The following is an 18,101-nucleotide window of genomic DNA, read 5'->3' on the forward strand; positions in this document are numbered from 1 at the left end:
GGAGTGCATGCCATCGCAACACCACTGTGTGGTATTTTGTATAGATGTGATGTCCTACATGTTTGTACAGTGGAGCAGAATAAGTAAAGACCCCCCCCCCCCCCCCCCCCTTTGGGTGCTTGGTATTCCTTGCTATATGTCAGGCAAGCTCCATTAGAGGTGTATTTTTCAAGTACATTATTACATTACATTAGTATGTACCACAGTGCTTCACAAAGACACATTCAGAGGCTCATGCACCTTGTATACACACGTGGTACGTCCCTCGGATAATTGTGAACATGTCAGATTACAAAGGAAGTATGGAACAAATGAATTATAGATGCACTAAACTCACAGACATGAAAGCCAAATCAAAAACAGAACCATGTATGCCAAGTAATAAAAGCGCTTTGTGATATCAAAGGCCCCGTATCACTGTGGCTTGTTGCTCGCAGCACATCAGCATTAAAAGACTCTGCAATGTACTTCAATGTACAGTCTGGCAGCAGCTTGTAAAAGGTGACAAGTGATGGGTGGGCTTCTCCCCTCAGCCTGCGCTGCATGCTCGAGCTTGCCTGGCAGGGCAGAGAGATTGCATCATTACAGAGGATGAAGTCATCCTGCAACATAAGGGTGGAACAGGTGCTGAAAATTTAATTAGAACAGGATGGAAGATGTTGGTGGAACATGTGAATGTACTGCCCTTTCCCAAACCAAGCCCTGACTGGCAGCAGTCTATATGTTCAGATCATATTTATTATGTATGCTGCACACACTCAACAGCCATCTATAGAAGTATAATCAACCAATAATGCCCGGACTGGTGCGGTGTGTTTTTGTCTCTGTGGGAGAATTTAGTTTCCTTGTGATGCAGCAGAGAGTGTGGAGGTAGGTAAGCAGCACGCGCTGAATGCAGTGGATATGGAGAAGCAGAGGAAGAGAAATAATAGAATATCAGGGGAGCTAACAGAAGCATGGAATGAGGCAAAAAAAAAAGAGGAAGCTAATCGATGTCTGGCTTCATACCACCAGGTTGTTATTAAAGATGCAGCATTTCCTGCAGTGGAGAGCTGTCAGGCTGTCTGCCTGTTCAGTCTCATCAGCAGTAGGACATGATATGTGGAGCTCAGGCTGGTCGGCAGCTTTGCTTCGCCAACTACTGAACTCCTCGCTGCCTCCATGTCTGTACAGTACAGAACAGCTCCAGTACGCTACAGTATTTTCTTACTGAGTGAGAAGCATCTGCAACCTGTCTTTACTAGAGAGGCCTCCTTGTTGAGAGATTTTAAGGCATTATGGGGAAGCCAACTGGGTGAGTGTGTGTTCAGAGACATCCTCACACCCCAACAGTCTTAACATTCTGAAGTCTAATTGGCTTCAACAGACTGGAATATTTCTTACCGTGAAGCGTGTTTGTCAGTCCAAAGGGAATTACAGCTACAAATCGTACAAATCAAACATGGAAGAAAAATGCTTAATCAAGAATGGGACTCATTCACTGTGGCAGAGCTTTTTAGATGTGAATGTAAGCTTAATTCCTCACAACAGAGGACAGTTGTGTGCGTCTGTGTCTAAAATCTGCAGAATATTACTGATCTATTTTTGATGAATTAGAAACAACAAAGTGTTAAAATCGTTTTCCTGTTAAATGTTAGCAGTCCTGAGGCCACAGCGGTGCTTAGAGCTAAACTTGCCTGATAATGATATATATGTGGAACATACTCATTTCAGGTCCATGTTAGCAGGCTAACACATGTAAATCTAGACATGTTGAAGATGAGGAGCGAACGAAACCAGGAATTTGTCAGACTGTCAGACTGTTATTGATAGTCCTTTTAGCTTCATCTAAATGACTAGTGATATGTAACAATTTGTGGTGTAAAAGTTATTTTTGTGTACAAAATACCTTCTGACCGGCTTAACCACATGATCATCTTCATCTCCATCTGCATTTGGATGGTGGAATAATTAAGCAAGTTTTTGAAGATCATTATAGCTTGCTGTTGTGCCTGACACCAACTATCTCTCTAAAGGGAAAAAGGTCAATGACGTGTATCACGAGTGAAGTCGCAACTTGTGGCCCCGCCCTTAATTATACATAACTTTTAAGCCTTATTATACAAATAGGTGGGTTATATAAAAAAATAATCTGTCTAATCTGCTTAAAGCCGTTGGACAATAAAGATGTCAAATAGCACAAAACAGATTTATATCCTGCGACTAATGGTCTCTAAAAGCATTCTTAGTGGGAATGAATAGATGTGACACACATCGATGACTGTTACTGCAGTAAGAATATAATGAGAACAATGAAACACCTACAGAGACTGTGTGGTGTTCATGCAGCAGAGCAAAGGCAGTCTTGTGTGTGATGTCTGACTACGAGTGATTTTTTTATGTGGCAACCAGCATGTGGAGGAACAGAGCTCCAAACTGGGTCAGAAACAAGCAGGAGCTGTGGAGCAACAGACTGACATGTGACGTGTACATACAGTACTTCTTTTTTAGGGGGTTATCACAAGAGGGAGATCTAATCTGGTCCCAGATCTGGCTGAAGATTGGGTGTGCAGCCTTTCTGGGCTGGAGGTCAGGGCCTCAGGCTCCTGATGGACTGCTATTGATTAGGAGGAACGTGGCGATACAGTTGCAGTCGCTCAGCATTGATTTTCTGCAAGTGCAGTAGTGAAGAGCAGGCAGAACGAGAGAGCTGGGCCAGGGGGAGCTGCCAGGTTATCTTCTCAAATATCCGGAAGTTTCTTTTTGGTTTTTTTTTCTTCTCTGTGGCACTGACCTTCCCTGACTCAAAGAGAGATATATCTATTAAACATTAGCTCAGCAGCTACTCTAGACAGACTGTTTCAGCAGCTTCAGCAGTGTTTTACGGTGCTTATCTTACATTACACTTAACCAATTAAAAGATCCTATTTAGCTCTGTCAATAAGAAACAGTGCCAGCCCGTTTTCTGGGAGGATAACGATATCTAACAGTGCAAAGCTAAAAAGTAGTTGACCTATAGTTTGTTCACTTTTAGGAGTCCGAAACTTTCAGATTTTAGTGTATAATGAATGCCTTTTGATTTTGCTTACCTAGCCTAGTATTTAAATTTTAAATAAGAAACCTGTGTTCTATTACTTTATAACCTGATAAATAAACCAATTTCTCCATCACACTACAGCTACTGCAGTACTAAATGTCTTTCCAAACAGCCATTGTTTCTCCGTGCTGTGATTATTAACATGCTGAGACTTGTAACTTGGATAAGATGTGCTGACAGCCAAAAAAAAAAGTGGAACGGTTGCAAAACAGCTGTGTAGGCCATAAATGGAACATGATCACATCAAGACTCAGAAAAGTATTTAGAAAAGAGGTATTAATTAATTGTGATGGATTGCTTTAAGCAACTTTGCATTCTTTATCTAATTGATATTGAATGAAAACTATTTCCTATAAGATGCATTCATAAATCTTAAAAATGCTATGCTTTGGGAATGGTCAGCACTAATGAAAAGTAGATCCGTAATTTGTAAGAAATCTGCTAAGACATGCAGAAACACAAACTCCTTTTAGCGTAATTATAATGCACAAGTCTGCTCAGGGCTTATTATATTTATTGTACATTTACTCAGAGGCCTTTATATATTTATTTTATTCTGTATGAATTTTAATTAAGACTTCAAACACTTTGGCTCCGTTTGGCCAAAGCAGGGCTTCCCTTTGATCAGGCGTCACTCTCCCATATTTTTTTTTCTCCTCCGTTTCTTCCCTTTGGGCAACTTCCTTCTAATTGGCTCAGCGTCGCTCCTCTTGTCTGTCGTCAGTCGGTCCATCTCTCTGTCTGTCAGCGCAGATGAAAGGATGTGAGCTGTACATAAGGCTCCGGGGTGCAGGATGCCATTTTTTTTGGTACAGGGTTACACAGTAAACATCAGTGTATGTTTTTAACCATGAATGTTTACATGGAATCCACATCGCTTTGCTTCACATGACCTGCAGGAGGCTTTTTTAAATGCTCTATCCGGGACACTAGAGATGACTCAGGCATCCACAGGAACATTAAACACATTTCAGGGCATATTCTGGGAAGATACCAGTTATAGTAAGGTAGAAGAAGTCCTTGTTTGTGCTGTTTATAGAGCTCTCCTCCTCCCTACCAAACCCCTCCCCTCCTTTATTCACCCCTGGGTTCTCTCTGTCTCTGTCCTGTGTGTTAATGTAGTGAAGTGGTGCATCGGTCAATGAGCTTGTATTAACACCTGACTCCCATTTCTGGCTGCTGTTTGTTCCTCTATGTAGGGTCCCCTGAGCCTTACCCCAGGCAAAGGCAACATATCCCACGATCAATAACAACATCCTAGAAGGCTGCTGGCTGGTGGAGGGGGGAGGGGGGGCATCTTTTACATGCTCATGTAAATTCTTCTACATGCCTTCCACCGTCCATTCCTTGTTTTCTCAGATGTCAGTGCTGTCAGCAAACAGGGAACGCAGAACACCAGTCAATACATCAGGCTTTTTATCATTCACTTTGGGTTATTTCAGCAGGTTGCCTTCTATGGATCTTTTCTTTTTTCATGCGATTTCCCCATTGTGGGACTAATAAAGGTTTCTTAATCTTAATCTTTTCTAAACTTTAGGTTTGTCACGTGTAAACTGCAGTCAGTGTTTGTGTGCATTAGCCTCCTATTCCTCCCTCTATGTTCTCAGTTTCGATCATGCACTCACTCTCAGTCTTGCACTCTCGGTCTAATGTTGGATAGTGCTGGAGTGCATTTAGGAATTATCTGTGGTCTATCTGCCGTGGATCAGCTTATGCTCTGCCACTGTGTTTGTATTGACTCCTCATCCTCATCATCATCATCCCTCTCGTTGCTCTTTAGGCGCTGGCTATGACTGAGGTGAACGGGCCAAGCCCCCCGGTGGCAGAGCCGCAGATTGCCATGTTCTGTGGCCGTCAGCTCCTGCACATGAATACACAGACTGGCCAATGGGAGCCGGATCCTCAGGGGCGCCAGGGCTGCTTCAAAGACCCCAGCAGAATTCTGTCCTACTGTCAGGAGGTAGGAATCTGATATTAAGCTTAATACTAGCAGGATGTCAATGTCAAATGACCAACAACAAGGAACAACATTTCATTCTTTCTCTCTAATTTGATTGTCTAACACCTGTCCCACCAAATCTATATATTTAACATATATAGTGGAGTGATGGTGGTCTGCTGGAATATTACAATATTTCATTTGTGCTACCATCCACCTTTCCTCCTCTTGCTACCTCCGTCTGTATGTGTAATCTTTAAGTTATCAGTGGTACACCTTAACTCCACACACTCCTTCTTCAGACAGAAAAGGCAGCCAAGTGCCACCTGGAGGCCAAAGCACACATAGCAGCTCCAGACAGCAGCAGCCATGAGCTTTGAATGGCCTGTAATGCGATTAGCTGATACATTATGCATCTGTGATGGCTTTTGCACAAAGCCTTCTTTTTTTCCTTGATGTTTGTGAAGAAAGCATTTCAGTGTGTATCCAGACTGTGGGCTGGCTACATTTCTTTCACTGTTTAAATCTTATTATGAGTTTAAAATGTTTGGCCTGGATTTTAAATGCAAATAGTCAGATGTGAAATTAGACATACTGCCAAGGAATAATGTTCACTGTAATGGTAACTTCAAGGTGTCATGTCTCAAATACCTGACACAGCTCCAAGTTAGAAAATATGCTGCATGACTCTTTCCCTTGTCGGTCTTCTCCCCACTGACAGCACTCTCCCTCCTCTGCTTCCCCGATGCCTCTCTGATCTCTTCCCCTCTGTAACCATTTCTTCCCCGTTCCCTGCTCCTGTCGTCTTCAACCCCTCTGTGCTGTCCACCCTCCGATCTGTTTCTGTGTCATCTCTGCATGTCCCTGTCCATCCAGATGTACCCAGAGCTTTCAATCTCACACGTAGAGGAGTCCAAAAGACCTGCCACCATCCCCGCCTGGTGTAAGAAAGGCTGGGGTCACTGCCAGACACACCCCTTCATAGTCCTGCCCTACCGCTGTCTGGGTAAGAACAAAATGCACAAACACAAGCCTGCATTAAATAACGAAGTTTTATTGTAGAGGAAAAAATCCCTAAGACTTCTATCTGCAACAAGATTTTCCATCATATTTTTGGTTGCCATGGTGAAATCATGGCCCAACCCACACTTGTTCATATGATCACAGGAGTACACACAAACACTGGACCCTTTTATCAGCTTTCAATGCAACCACTGTTGTTGTCCTATAAAGGGCTGGCTCATGCTTATACTTCTTTTATTTGATGCCTATCATTATCACTGTTTTTTTTAGATGTGTTGAAGAAATGTAGATGTAGGTTATATTATATAGAATATGCAGTGCAGTACAAACACCAGTGCTGTTGAGAGGCTATGTCAGCTAAAAATCACTAGGGGGCCAGGTAGGCTAACAAACGATGAGTGAATGTGTGAAAGTCAAAAAGCAGTCGCTGTACGGGTGAACACACATGATGACCCTTACATGTAATAATCCTGCTGTATGCAGAGGAAACAGAATAAAGAAATAGAAAGTCAAGACTATAAAACAGCTTATTACTGCTCAGTTTACAGATCTGTGATCTCTGTAATAAATATTTTACATTCATTTTAAATAAAGTACATTTGAACTTACAGCCCTACTTGCTACTGTAACTGCAGTTTGTCTGTTCAGAGTGCTTACTCATTATACATTTATACTTTCTGTCAGTGCAAATTTATGCACTCTACCCCCATCTAACTGTACCAGTTCACTATCAGTTCACTTCTGTTTTATCCTTACCAAAGCCTGTTTGATGAGCCATGTTCCAGCGCAGGCCTTAAGGTCTGGTTAAACTTCTGTAATGCTCGCACTGCTTCAAACATAATACACTGACCTCAGCTTGTTTCCAATCCTACTGCAGAGGGCGAGTATGTAAGCGAGGCCCTGCTGGTGCCGGACCGATGCCGTTTTCTCCACCAGGAGCAGATGGATGCCTGCGAGAGTTATGTGTACTGGCACAACATTGCCAAGGAGGTGAGAAGGACAGACAAACTGAAATTACTGTGCTGAAAATGGAGACCTCTGGATTTTAAATGCTGCTTTCTACTGTTTTTGAATAAATGTTTATCCAGGACACTTAAAGGATCTTATGCTGCCAGTGCTAACAATAGCAGAGCAGACTAGTTTGTGTGTGTGAGAGAGAGTTGTCATTAGTCTGACCTTTCAGAAAAGGATCTCAGAGTTCATGCTCCTACACTCCTCCATGTCACCTCTTGTCAGCTTTCTATTTTAATACATTAAAATGTGTAGTCATTGTAATTTCATCTTTTAGTCATCTTATATTCAATATATATATAATATCCAATATTATATCATAATATACACCAGCAATGTCCTATATTACTCTGTCTGTGTTAGGTTTGCACCGCAGACAATCTGGAGCTGCACAGCTACGGCATGCTGCTGCCCTGTGGGGACCATTTCCGAGGTGTTGAATATGTGTGCTGCCCAGGCCGTGGCAGCTCTAGCGGTAAAGGAGAGACAGAGGAGAGAGACGTCCCTGCTGGTCCTCAGACACTCACATCCCAGACCAGTGGAAAACTCAGCTCTGTGTAAGATGATTCAGCTTAATTACACAGCAGCGATTGTGGTTTGCTTCAGTATTAATAGTCAATGACTCCCCACTTTACCACAGCACCAAAGTGACACCTCCCACTCCAAGCCCCTCTCCTGACACAGATGTAGATGAGGCTGATATGGAAGAGGAAGATGATGAAGTGGTGGAAGAAGAAGAGGAGGAAGAGGAAGAGGAGGTGGATGAGGAGGAGGCAGAAGAAGAGGAGGAAGAGGAGGCAATAGCTGTTAAAGATCCAGAGGAGTACGAATACCCTATTGATTCAGGTCCCTACCAGACGTCAGACTATTTGGACTCCTTCTATGATGAGAAAAATCACAAACCCACCACCTCAGTTTCTCTGGTGAAGGACAGCTGTGAGTGCTCCTTTTTTTCTGTCCATAAAAACTTTGCCCTGTGGTTTTTTAGAGCAAACTCAGCAACTCCTCTTATGTCGGCAACTGCTTGAAAAAGCCCCCTTCCCACATGCACAAACACAAAGCTTTCCTATGCTCCTCAAGCATGCATGTAAGAATAGTACATGCACAGACATTTCTCTTTTTTACATATATATCAGGTTTTTATTTGGCGTCTTATTTATTTCAAGTCCAGGTTCCAATCAGTCTACATGTTGTAGGTCAGTCCAGTAAATGGAGTAGTTTACTTACAAAACTGAAAAAAGAGAAATTTCAGGATGCTAAGTCATGACGTTGATCAGTATCTGTGTATAAAAGTGAGCATTCAGTCCTTCAAAACATTTATCAGTGGGTGCAGGCAAGAACGCTGCTTGATGCTCAGACCTACAGGCGCTGAGAGCCACGAAACATGCAACACAGCGCTGAGAGAAAAGTGTGGCAGAGGTCGTTCTGGTATCTGCAAGGATACTTGCTCTCTAGCTGCTGCAGCCTATATGTGACGCCAACAACCTGTTTCCTGTCTTTTCCTTCTAGTGACGACACCTCGGCCCACAGATGGCGTCGATGTGTATTTTGAGAAACCGGTGGATGACACTGAGCATGCCAACTTCCTGCGTGCCAAAACAGACCTGGAGGAGCGCAGAATGAAGCGCATCAATGAGGTGAATTTCACAGGGCTAAGAAAAGGCTAATAGCATGTTGGCTGGCAGGTCGGACTTTTGACAGGTGGCTCATTAATCCAGTCTAATTCAGAAAATGGCAGGGGAGTTGGCCAGAACATGCTTCACCTGCATTCAGGGAAGTGTTGCATATCCCCCTAAAAATGTCTATCATGGGTTAAAAAATATAAAATGTCAAAAATATGTTTGAAGGCCTGTTTTTCTGTTAAAACATTGGTAAAATGTGTTTTTTTTGTTATATAGAGAAGACATGACTTCAGGAATTATAGCATGTTTAGATGTCTTACTGACAAAAATACAGATATATGCAGCAAATAAAGTACATCTGAACAGTCAGCCCTACAGCCACGCCAGGTTTACGTGTGTGTGTCTTCAGTCATTATCTCAAGCTGCCATACAGCTGAGAGATTGTCTGTCTGATTTGGGTTTGGGCTGTGGTATTGTGTACCACCGACACAGTCGGTGTTACTGGCTGGACTGTTATCATCACTGTCAAGTCTGCTCATTTGGCAGCTCCAAATCTTTACATGTGTTGCTAGGTGTGTTATGTTCTTCTAAAACTGGCTAAAGTTTAGTCAGAATCAGAATCAGTGGAGTTCTCCACACTACACACAAACCCATCAAGTGAGGGTGATACTGGTACAGTAATACATTGATTTGTTTTGTCTTTATATCCCTCAGATCATGAAGGAATGGGCAGAGGCAGACAACCAGTCAAAAAATCTGCCCAAGTCAGAGCGACAGGCCCTGAATGAGGTACACTCGTGTGTTCATGTGCCTCACAGTTTTTTTTCCATTTCCTGAGATCAGATAAAAAACTAAACTTTCTTTTATCAACTTCCTCATCTTCTCTGTACAAGCACTTCCAGTCTGTGCTGCAGACGTTGGAGGAACAGGTGGCAGGACAGAGGCAGAGGCTGGTAGAGACTCATCTTGCCAGAGTTGAGGCCATACTCAACAACAACCGGCGCCTGGCCTTGGAGAACTACCTGACTGCCGTACAGTCGGATCCCCCTCAGGTCGGTCGGTCCTGAAGCATGAAAACGCAGCAGATCTTCATTAGATTTAAACATTTTCCTGACTCTGCCATCTCTTATACTTTCAGCCTGAACGTGTGCTGCAGGCCCTGAAGCGGTACATGGCAGCAGAGCAGAAGGACCGCAGACACACTCTGAGGCATTACCAGCACATCGTGGCTGTTGACCCTCAGAAGGCTGAGCAGATGAAATTCCAGGTGTGTCTCAAGAGTGTGTGTGTGTGTGTGATGTACTTGCATCAGAAAGTGCTTTTAACGCACACACCTGTGCTTTCAAGATGTGAGGCTCCTTTCTGCTGACCGTGTGAACGGTTGTGAGGAGTTGCTACAGATAACTTAATTATTACTGAAGTACCAGATGTGAAGCAGCTACCACTCTTCTTTTCATTAAAATAAGATCAAAGGCTCTCTCTCCCAACTTCAAAAGCAGCCTTATACACATGAGTTGATAAAAAAACTAAAAAAAAGATCTGCTGGAACTTGATTTTTTTTAATTGTAGATTCACCGAAGGAACCAGTCCACTGCAGATAAGAGCGGCCCCTTTTTTGGCTAAACCCTAAGCAGAATGTATGTTTAATATTTTAGGTGTACACACACCTCCATGTGATCGAGGAGAGGATGAACCAGAGTCTTGCACTGCTGTACAAGGATCCAACACTGGCCGAGGAGCTTCACAACGATATTCGTAAGACAGATTCGTAAAAAAAAAAATAGATTCTGAATTTATGTGCTGTGTTGAAGTTCCTAACATGTTTGTGTTGCTCATGTGTCACCGGTAGAGGAGCTGGTGAAGGCAGAGCGAGGAGACATCAGTGAGCTCATGACCACCTCCTTCTCTGAGACCCGGACTACTGAAGAGCTCTTGCCAGCTGAGAGCGAGGAGGAGAAGGATGATGAAGAGGAAGAGGAGAGGGCCTTCCAGAACAGGCCTTATCCTCCCCACATTGGTACACACACACACACACACACACACACACAAATATAGTGAGATTTAAAACTATGAACTATGTCCGTAAAGGTTAACTGTGATTTGTTTTGCTCCTTTTCACTGTAGAAGTGCCTGCTAATAAGAAAGGTGAGCTAAGACTCGATCAATCCTGGGATTTTACTGTTTACAATAATTGTTTCATGTTTCTTTCTTTTGGCTAAACTGCATTTTCGCTTCATCCCTTGTGCCTGCAGAGGATGAATATGATTATACCACATCTGAGAGAGGCCCTACCTATGAATATGAGGAAAAGGTAAGATGATCATTTGAACTTGATTTAAAGGCTGGTAATAGTTCACATTGCCTTCCCTTGCACTGCATTAGACAAAAATATGTTGTACTATGTGTATGTTACATTATACATGATCCCTCTCCACTTAGATTAACACTTCTGCAGAGCTCAAGCAGGCGGTCAAGCCTAATGAGATTGCAAGAGACGAACTGGTACGTTTACAAACATCATGACAACATGTTTTATTATTATAATTATTACTGTGGGATTTAAACATTTACATTTATTAACTTATCGTTTTTTTTTTTCTCCGTATAGCAACCTGACGCCTTGGAGACTTTTAACCGTGGGGCCATGGTGGGGCTGCTCGTGGTAGCTGTGGCTATTGCCATGGTGATGGTAATCAGCCTGCTGCTCGTGCGCAGGAAGCCATACGGCACTATCAGTCACGGCATTGTCGAGGTACGACTCCAGCTAGACTGTTCATTTAAACCAAGAGCAATCAAAAAGGACGACAACTGTGTTTATTACACAGTCTGTATACGTCACAGAGTAACAAATGTATATACAGTCTTTTTTCATCAGGCTATTATGGAATATTTAAGTAAACATTACTGCTTTTGCAAGTCTACTTGAATACACCATGAGCATTTTAAACGCTATAGTTTTACTACTACTTGAAGTAAAACCTGCCGTTACTGTAAAATACATTATATTGTATATTATATATTACCATATTGTAAAGCCGCTGTAGACAGACAGGCGTACTCCTTTCAGATACAAGAATAGATGTTTTGGAGCTTTTTAAAGCTAAATGAGGAGATTGTACAACTCTCACATGTCCTTAATGTGAGTTCAAAGACAGCAGCTGTGATGTCCTGTCATACAGTCTTCCTGTCCTGCATGCTTGCTTTTTTAAAACCCACTTCCTTTCACCGTCATCTTATAGACTTGTTAAGGACACACAGATCTCGCAGTACTCTGTGGGGGTCTCCCAAGCACCAAAGCTGTGGTCGACCCCTATATATCACAGACGGCATCCTGCTTTCTCAACCATTACTCACGCAGTCACTCATATTTATCATATTCTGTGAATAGTTTAGTCGTTTGTGTGGTGGTCCACATTTTTAGTGTGTTATAATTCCAGCCTCTGTGTGTCTCGCAGCAGGTCGACCCCATGCTCACGCCAGAAGAGCGACAGCTCAGCAAAATGCAGAACCACGGCTACGAGAACCCCACCTACAAATTCTTTGAACAGATGAACTGAGGTAGAGGGGCTGCCAGCAAGTCATGCCTGACAACATGTTTTGTCACCCCCAACCCCACCCTCACCCCCACTCCCCCAACCCCACCCTCACCCCCACTCCCCCAACCCCACCCTCACCCCCACTCCCCCAACCCCTTTTCCTCTCCTACTCTTTCTCCTTACAGTTGTGTCTCCGCTGCACTCCCTTTGATGGATTTGTGATGTGTTACAAATGTATAAGTACGGGGTACATCCCAAACCCATGTGTAAATGACCAACAATAACCTATCATCATTACCAGAATGTGAATAATGAGATACAGTAATAATAAAAAACAAACAAACCCCTACATCACCTATTGTAATGTAACGATCCTTTGAGGATTGCCACAGCATTTCATAATCCTGAAAGCATTCACCTCATCTCCAGTGGCATGACTTGACCTTGTTCTCCTTACAGCAACCTGAATTTGAACTGTGCATAATGCTTTATAGTATTTATTTTCAGCAGTAGTCTCTTTGTTCAGATTGTACCACAGTTAGATATAATATATCTGTGTAGATGAGTGAGTGACAGCATAGTAATATCAAATCAAACTTCATTAACCAACTAATCACTGAGAAAGACTGACCTCCGTGAGCTACTGTAACACTGGACGATACGTCTAGCGATTAGTAGAGAATGAGGAGGTGTGAGTGTTTGGGACATTTAGGCTATAATTTGAAAAGTGTGCACCAATCGATACAGATCTATGTGCTGCTGGTACAGAAAAAAACACCCTGTTTTTGACTTCTGAAGATCTGCCCTCAATATTATTGTTAATTACCGGGCCAAACCTTTCACTGGGTTTGTTTTATTTGTAAAAACAGAATAATCAGAAGTCCGTTATTTTAACGAAAGCATGATAACTCGGTGTATGATGCTCCTGTGTTTATTTGTGTTGTTCCTGTCATTGCTTTATGAGAAGTGGAGAAATGTCACTGTTCAAAGTGGATACTGTAAATAACGTAAGAAATACATACTTCTAGATGTAGACATTTCTAGGATTAATTTGATGTTATGGAATAATGCATTTAAAAAAAACAAAAAATAGTGCATTGTGCTGTTACGAGAAGGAGAAACATTTTCCTAACATGGCTGATTGAAAACGGACTGTTGTAAAAACCAGCACAAGACAACGACACAGCAACTACTTTCTGAATGTATTTAAGGTAGACGTTGAGATCCCATCTTATGTTTTTTTCAGTGATGCATCATCCCCCTATAGTCAAACGTAGAAGTAGTGAACACGTCTATAACAGACTACATGCCTGATGGCCTTCTCATCACTTTGTGTAGCAGACTACTCATCGTCACATTCGGCAGGTGTGTGTGTGTGTATTAGAGCGAGGAGGAGTTTAACAGTTATACTACTTGCACAGAGCAATGGCGTGTAAAAAAAAAGAGGGCACAGCTTTAGTCATGTGACGTGTCAGTGTGTGTAGTAACTTCTAAAAAAAACAAAAACACAGACTGCACTCTGGCACAATAGTAGTACTGTTTGTCTTTGCCAGTTTTACACAGTGCTAATATGCTTATAGACGCTATATTTAAGTTCATAAGAAGCTTTTCACTGAATGACTCATTGTAGTTTGTCATCTTTATGATCATCATAGTACCCTGTATAGGTAACTGAAAAAGAGATTAATAGGGATTGCCCCTTTTTTGTTCTGGCTGATTGTGTGTCAGTTTGATCCTTTAGCCACTTAATTTTTGTCAGACCATCTCAGTTTAGAAAAGGTCACATTGTGGGATGTTGAGACGATCGGTAACCAAAATCAGGTTATTTTATTGATTTCTGGTTTTGTGTAGAAACCTGCATTTGTTGGATGAATATTTGATTTTTTTTTTTTTTAAACAAGGAGAGTTTTGAATTCAGCATTCATTTTGAGTTCCTTTCCGTTAGCAGGTTAGTTAGCAGGTCGTGTTATGACAGGTGGAGTGAGGTCATAGCCCTTGTATAATTTGTACAGCTACATTAGTGAATGAAAACGTTGTATGTTCACAGTTTAAGTCAGTTGATCTTGTAATGATACTACTGAAACCATAGATGAGAATAAGCTTGCCTGTGTTTCCCAAACCACTGAAGGTTTCCTACCAGCATTTAGCAGACTTAGAATGGTGTATACTGTAGTTACTCAAATCACATTTGTACTTAACGTCCTCTGTCGAACCCTAGACTTCTTTGTTGGTCTGTCCCCTTACTTCCCGATGAAATATAAACAATGTTATTGAGATTTTAATTGCTGCATTATTGCCTTTTACAATGCTGTGTTTTGGATGTAATTATTCTGTATTTTTTATTTGTATGTAATAATCGGTGGAGGGTCATGCTTTTCACACGTATGAGAAAACATGGATGGAAGTTTATAACATTCAGAAATGTGAATTACAGACAGATATATGGCCTCTGCCTAATTGACAAGGGGTGGCACTAAGCACAAGTAGAACCAAATTACTCCATTTGTGTACAGGTTGCTACATGTTAAGACATTTATTGTGTCTGTCAGATTTATTGCATAATTCTAGGGATGTTGATAGTATTATTGAGAGAGCTGTTCTTCATTTTCATTCAGACCTTTAACCAAAGACATGCTCCATGAATACAGACAGATAATCTAATTTGGCAAAAAGAAAAAAACAATGTTTTCTGTGTAACTGTATTGCAAGCAGTCTGACAAATTCAAACTGGTAATTAATAGTGTAATAAAATGAATGACCCATTAAAATATTGTTTGTATTATTTTGTTCTTCCCTGAGAATTGACCACATTCATAGGACCAGGAAACTTGATGATGTCATTTGTACTAAACCCTATGATGAAGAAGCGACATTCAAAATGGGGAAAACTTTGCTTACCACACTGGAAAATAGCCTTTTCTTCAGTTGTTCTTTGGAAAAAGAAACCTAAAGTACAAGTATATGTTACTGGGTTTCATGGTGCTGAACATGGTTCATCATGAAATTTTACTCAGACGCATTTTAAGTAGTTTGAATTACTATTACTAATAATATTGCACATAACACTGTGGAGCCTGTGGAAATCAATAGTTCCTTGACCATTTATTTTCCACACCATCATTTAAACGAGACAAATAATTAATTAAAACTGTTTTTCCCCACAGCATAAAATGATACTGCATAAACCATACTGTATATACAAATAACAAACCCTGCATAGAGGATAAGGTATCTTGTGTTAGGTTTTTTCTGTTACCTTTAATTAGATAGATGTTATAGGCTAAAAATGATTGATGGTATATTACAAATCACACATCTCATTAACTGGCTGGTCTAGTTGCTAATAGGTTTGACCACAAAAGTGCAATGCAGACTTTAAAAAGTAAAAATTGTAACTTTATTTTCTCCATATTTTCCAAAGCCTGCATTATGATTTGCAGTACTACAGTGTAACCTACTTTTTGTCACAAAATGCCAAGACCAGCTATTTTTATCGTAAGAAAGCCTACGTGGTGTTTTTTGACATCAGTCATCTTGACTGCGTGAAAAATTCAAATGTTGCCCCTTCTGTGTAACATTGACGTAATGACATACATTTAGTAGTAAAACTTTCAACGAGATAAACATCTCAGGATAAGGTTAAGATAAGGTTTTCAGTATAGAGTTTCAGTGACTCCCAAGCCACAGTGTCATTTCTGTGAAGACAAAATTGCAGCTCACTTCCTCTGTCAGAAGAGTTACATGCAATCATATCACTTCAATAAACCTCTTTCACACTGAAGACAAGAAATATGTTTGGATGAAAGTTTAATTTAGATTTACATATTAAGTGCCATATAAGATACCAGAAACGTACCCCTAATTACTCCAACAGCTGATGAGTATTTTTCTTTGAACCTCATATGTTGCACTGTGTGACTTCCTTTCGTGTCTTTAAGCTTCAAATCATATTCCTGAACATTTTTGAACTCTGATAAGCATCAATAAACATGAGACCCTCAGTAAAAGCAACCAGTTGACACATTTCCCAACACAGTTCACCTGATTGTCACTAGCGTGGGTAGGCCCCACTTCCTTCACCCACAAATTACAAAGAAGTGTCAAGCCCCAGCCCCTAGCCTCTGCACAGGTTCACTTCTTCCAAACCACAACACTGACGGGTAGCCCTGTTTACCCAGATTACCGTGAAAACGCTCTGTTGCTGTACAGTGACAGTTTTATTGCCTCCACCATGCATCAGTCATCTTGGTAGTGGTTCCTCTGAAGTCAACTGCTTACATACCGCCACATGTGGTAATGTAAGACGAGTCATATTAACCCAGACTTTAATCGCATCACTGTCTGAGTGCGCTTTTTGTTTAGTTCAGTAACACTTTGATTCATTCAGCAAAACAACAATATGAAACCCCTTAGTATGCAGAGATTAAACAGCCTTGTAGGTTGATCAAAGATATCCCCGCATACATGTACAGATCACATACCATCACATGACCTTTGGGTGATGAAGGAAACAGTAATGTGTAATGTGCATAGAAGAGCCTTTTTCCTCATATACCCCACAGAGTTAGACACTTCAGTGAGTCAGCATTGTAGCTGGGCTGATGGTGATTGTTAAACTGACAGTGAGAGGATGGCTGGGGAGTGTGGTGTTGGGGGGGGGGCTGACAGTCTTGATATTACTGGTAGGTGAAGCCCTGTGCATCAGCCCCCGGGTGACTCCTTCCCATGTAGTACAAGGTGACATTTAGGTGTTGGTATAATGCTAATATGTCTCAGAGGAATAGATGAGATCAGACTGTCCAGCGGTTTGAGCAGTAAGTGATGTATGCAAGCTCTGCTTGTGCTCATTCACACACCCACACATGCGTGCAAGCATTGGCTTATCATGGACAGTCATTTATTGTACTGTATGAGGATGGCTGACAAATCAAAGGGCTATGGTAGAGCACACTGCTCTCACTACATGCAGGTGTGCAGGTTTATAGAGAAATTACTTTTGTCAGGAAGTTGCATGTCTGAGACAACCTGCTGGACAATATTCACCTACTTTAGCCTTAGGCCACTGACTTTTCAATCACATTTTGAATGACAGAATTGATGCATAGCAGGTGAGTAAATCTTCTGCTTTGCTCCTGTCTTCTTGCATCAACATGTAAAACATATCATTGCAGCATTAAGAAGGAAATCACCTTGTGGTTAACACATGTATGATCACCAAAAAAGTGAGAAGAGTGAAGGCCACCACCAAAGGTGCATTCAAGGCATAACAGAGCAGCATGGTTTGTGTTGAGGCTGAACTCTTAATGAATTTATGTCAATGTGAAGACGTGAAATGGTTAAAATGATTCATGAGAAACTGCAACTAATCCACATTATTATCTCAAAGCCTATGATCGATTTCTCTTGCAAAACATTGTATGATGCTCCTCCAAACATTTGCAAGCGTTATCACTATAGAGATCTGTTCTCTCACTGCATCTATCCACACACTGCTTCAGCGTTCATTTTTACATGCAGTGTCATAGTTTGACTGTAGTTATTAAATACATGATGCACAGCTGCCCATCATCTCACTCTGAGGTTTCTGTCTTTGCTTCCCACAGTAGGTATATTTGTCATTCATTTTTACATCTATGCTGATGACACCCACATTTATATGCACACTTCACATAAACGCTAACAATTAATGCAAAAGCTACTCTCTTAATCTTAACCATAAATAGTAACATTTTATTGTGCACCTTTCTGCTTCTCATCACCCTAAACAACCATATGATGTCACACAGGTTTACATGCCACCTGCTCTCTGCTTGCAGTCTGCTTCCATCCTGGCAGATGTTACGAAGCAACTACAGAGAGCATAATGTGGCTATCTGTGTTTGGTGTCTAGTTTT

The 18,101-nt window shown here is 41.4% G+C and overlaps 1 protein-coding gene across 2 annotated transcripts in view; it reads left to right on the top strand.

Annotated features, from left to right (window-relative positions):
• The window catches only part of aplp1 (amyloid beta (A4) precursor-like protein 1), a 28,092-nt gene extending 13,117 nt beyond the window's left edge, over positions 1-14,975 (top strand). Inside the window, exons 2-17 of one of the 2 annotated variants that reach the window (XM_028424847.1) lie at positions 4,857-5,036; positions 5,892-6,021; positions 6,916-7,028; positions 7,413-7,606; positions 7,690-7,985; positions 8,559-8,686; positions 9,386-9,460; positions 9,565-9,723; positions 9,810-9,938; positions 10,327-10,426; positions 10,521-10,688; positions 10,796-10,816; positions 10,924-10,982; positions 11,111-11,173; positions 11,280-11,423; positions 12,127-14,975. In XM_028424847.1, the coding sequence (XP_028280648.1) occupies positions 4,857-5,036; positions 5,892-6,021; positions 6,916-7,028; positions 7,413-7,606; positions 7,690-7,985; positions 8,559-8,686; positions 9,386-9,460; positions 9,565-9,723; positions 9,810-9,938; positions 10,327-10,426; positions 10,521-10,688; positions 10,796-10,816; positions 10,924-10,982; positions 11,111-11,173; positions 11,280-11,423; positions 12,127-12,228 (2,061 nt within the window). In that variant the 3' untranslated portion in view covers positions 12,229-14,975. The remainder of the gene's footprint in view (positions 1-4,856; positions 5,037-5,891; positions 6,022-6,915; positions 7,029-7,412; positions 7,607-7,689; positions 7,986-8,558; positions 8,687-9,385; positions 9,461-9,564; positions 9,724-9,809; positions 9,939-10,326; positions 10,427-10,520; positions 10,689-10,795; positions 10,817-10,923; positions 10,983-11,110; positions 11,174-11,279; positions 11,424-12,126) is intronic. The other variant, XM_028424848.1, reaches the window with a different exon arrangement.
• Positions 14,976-18,101: the final 3,126 nt, after the last annotated feature.

Source organism: Parambassis ranga, chromosome 16 (assembly GCF_900634625.1).
Source record: "Parambassis ranga chromosome 16, fParRan2.1, whole genome shotgun sequence".
In the NCBI taxonomy this organism is placed as follows: Eukaryota; Metazoa; Chordata; class Actinopteri; family Ambassidae; genus Parambassis; species Parambassis ranga.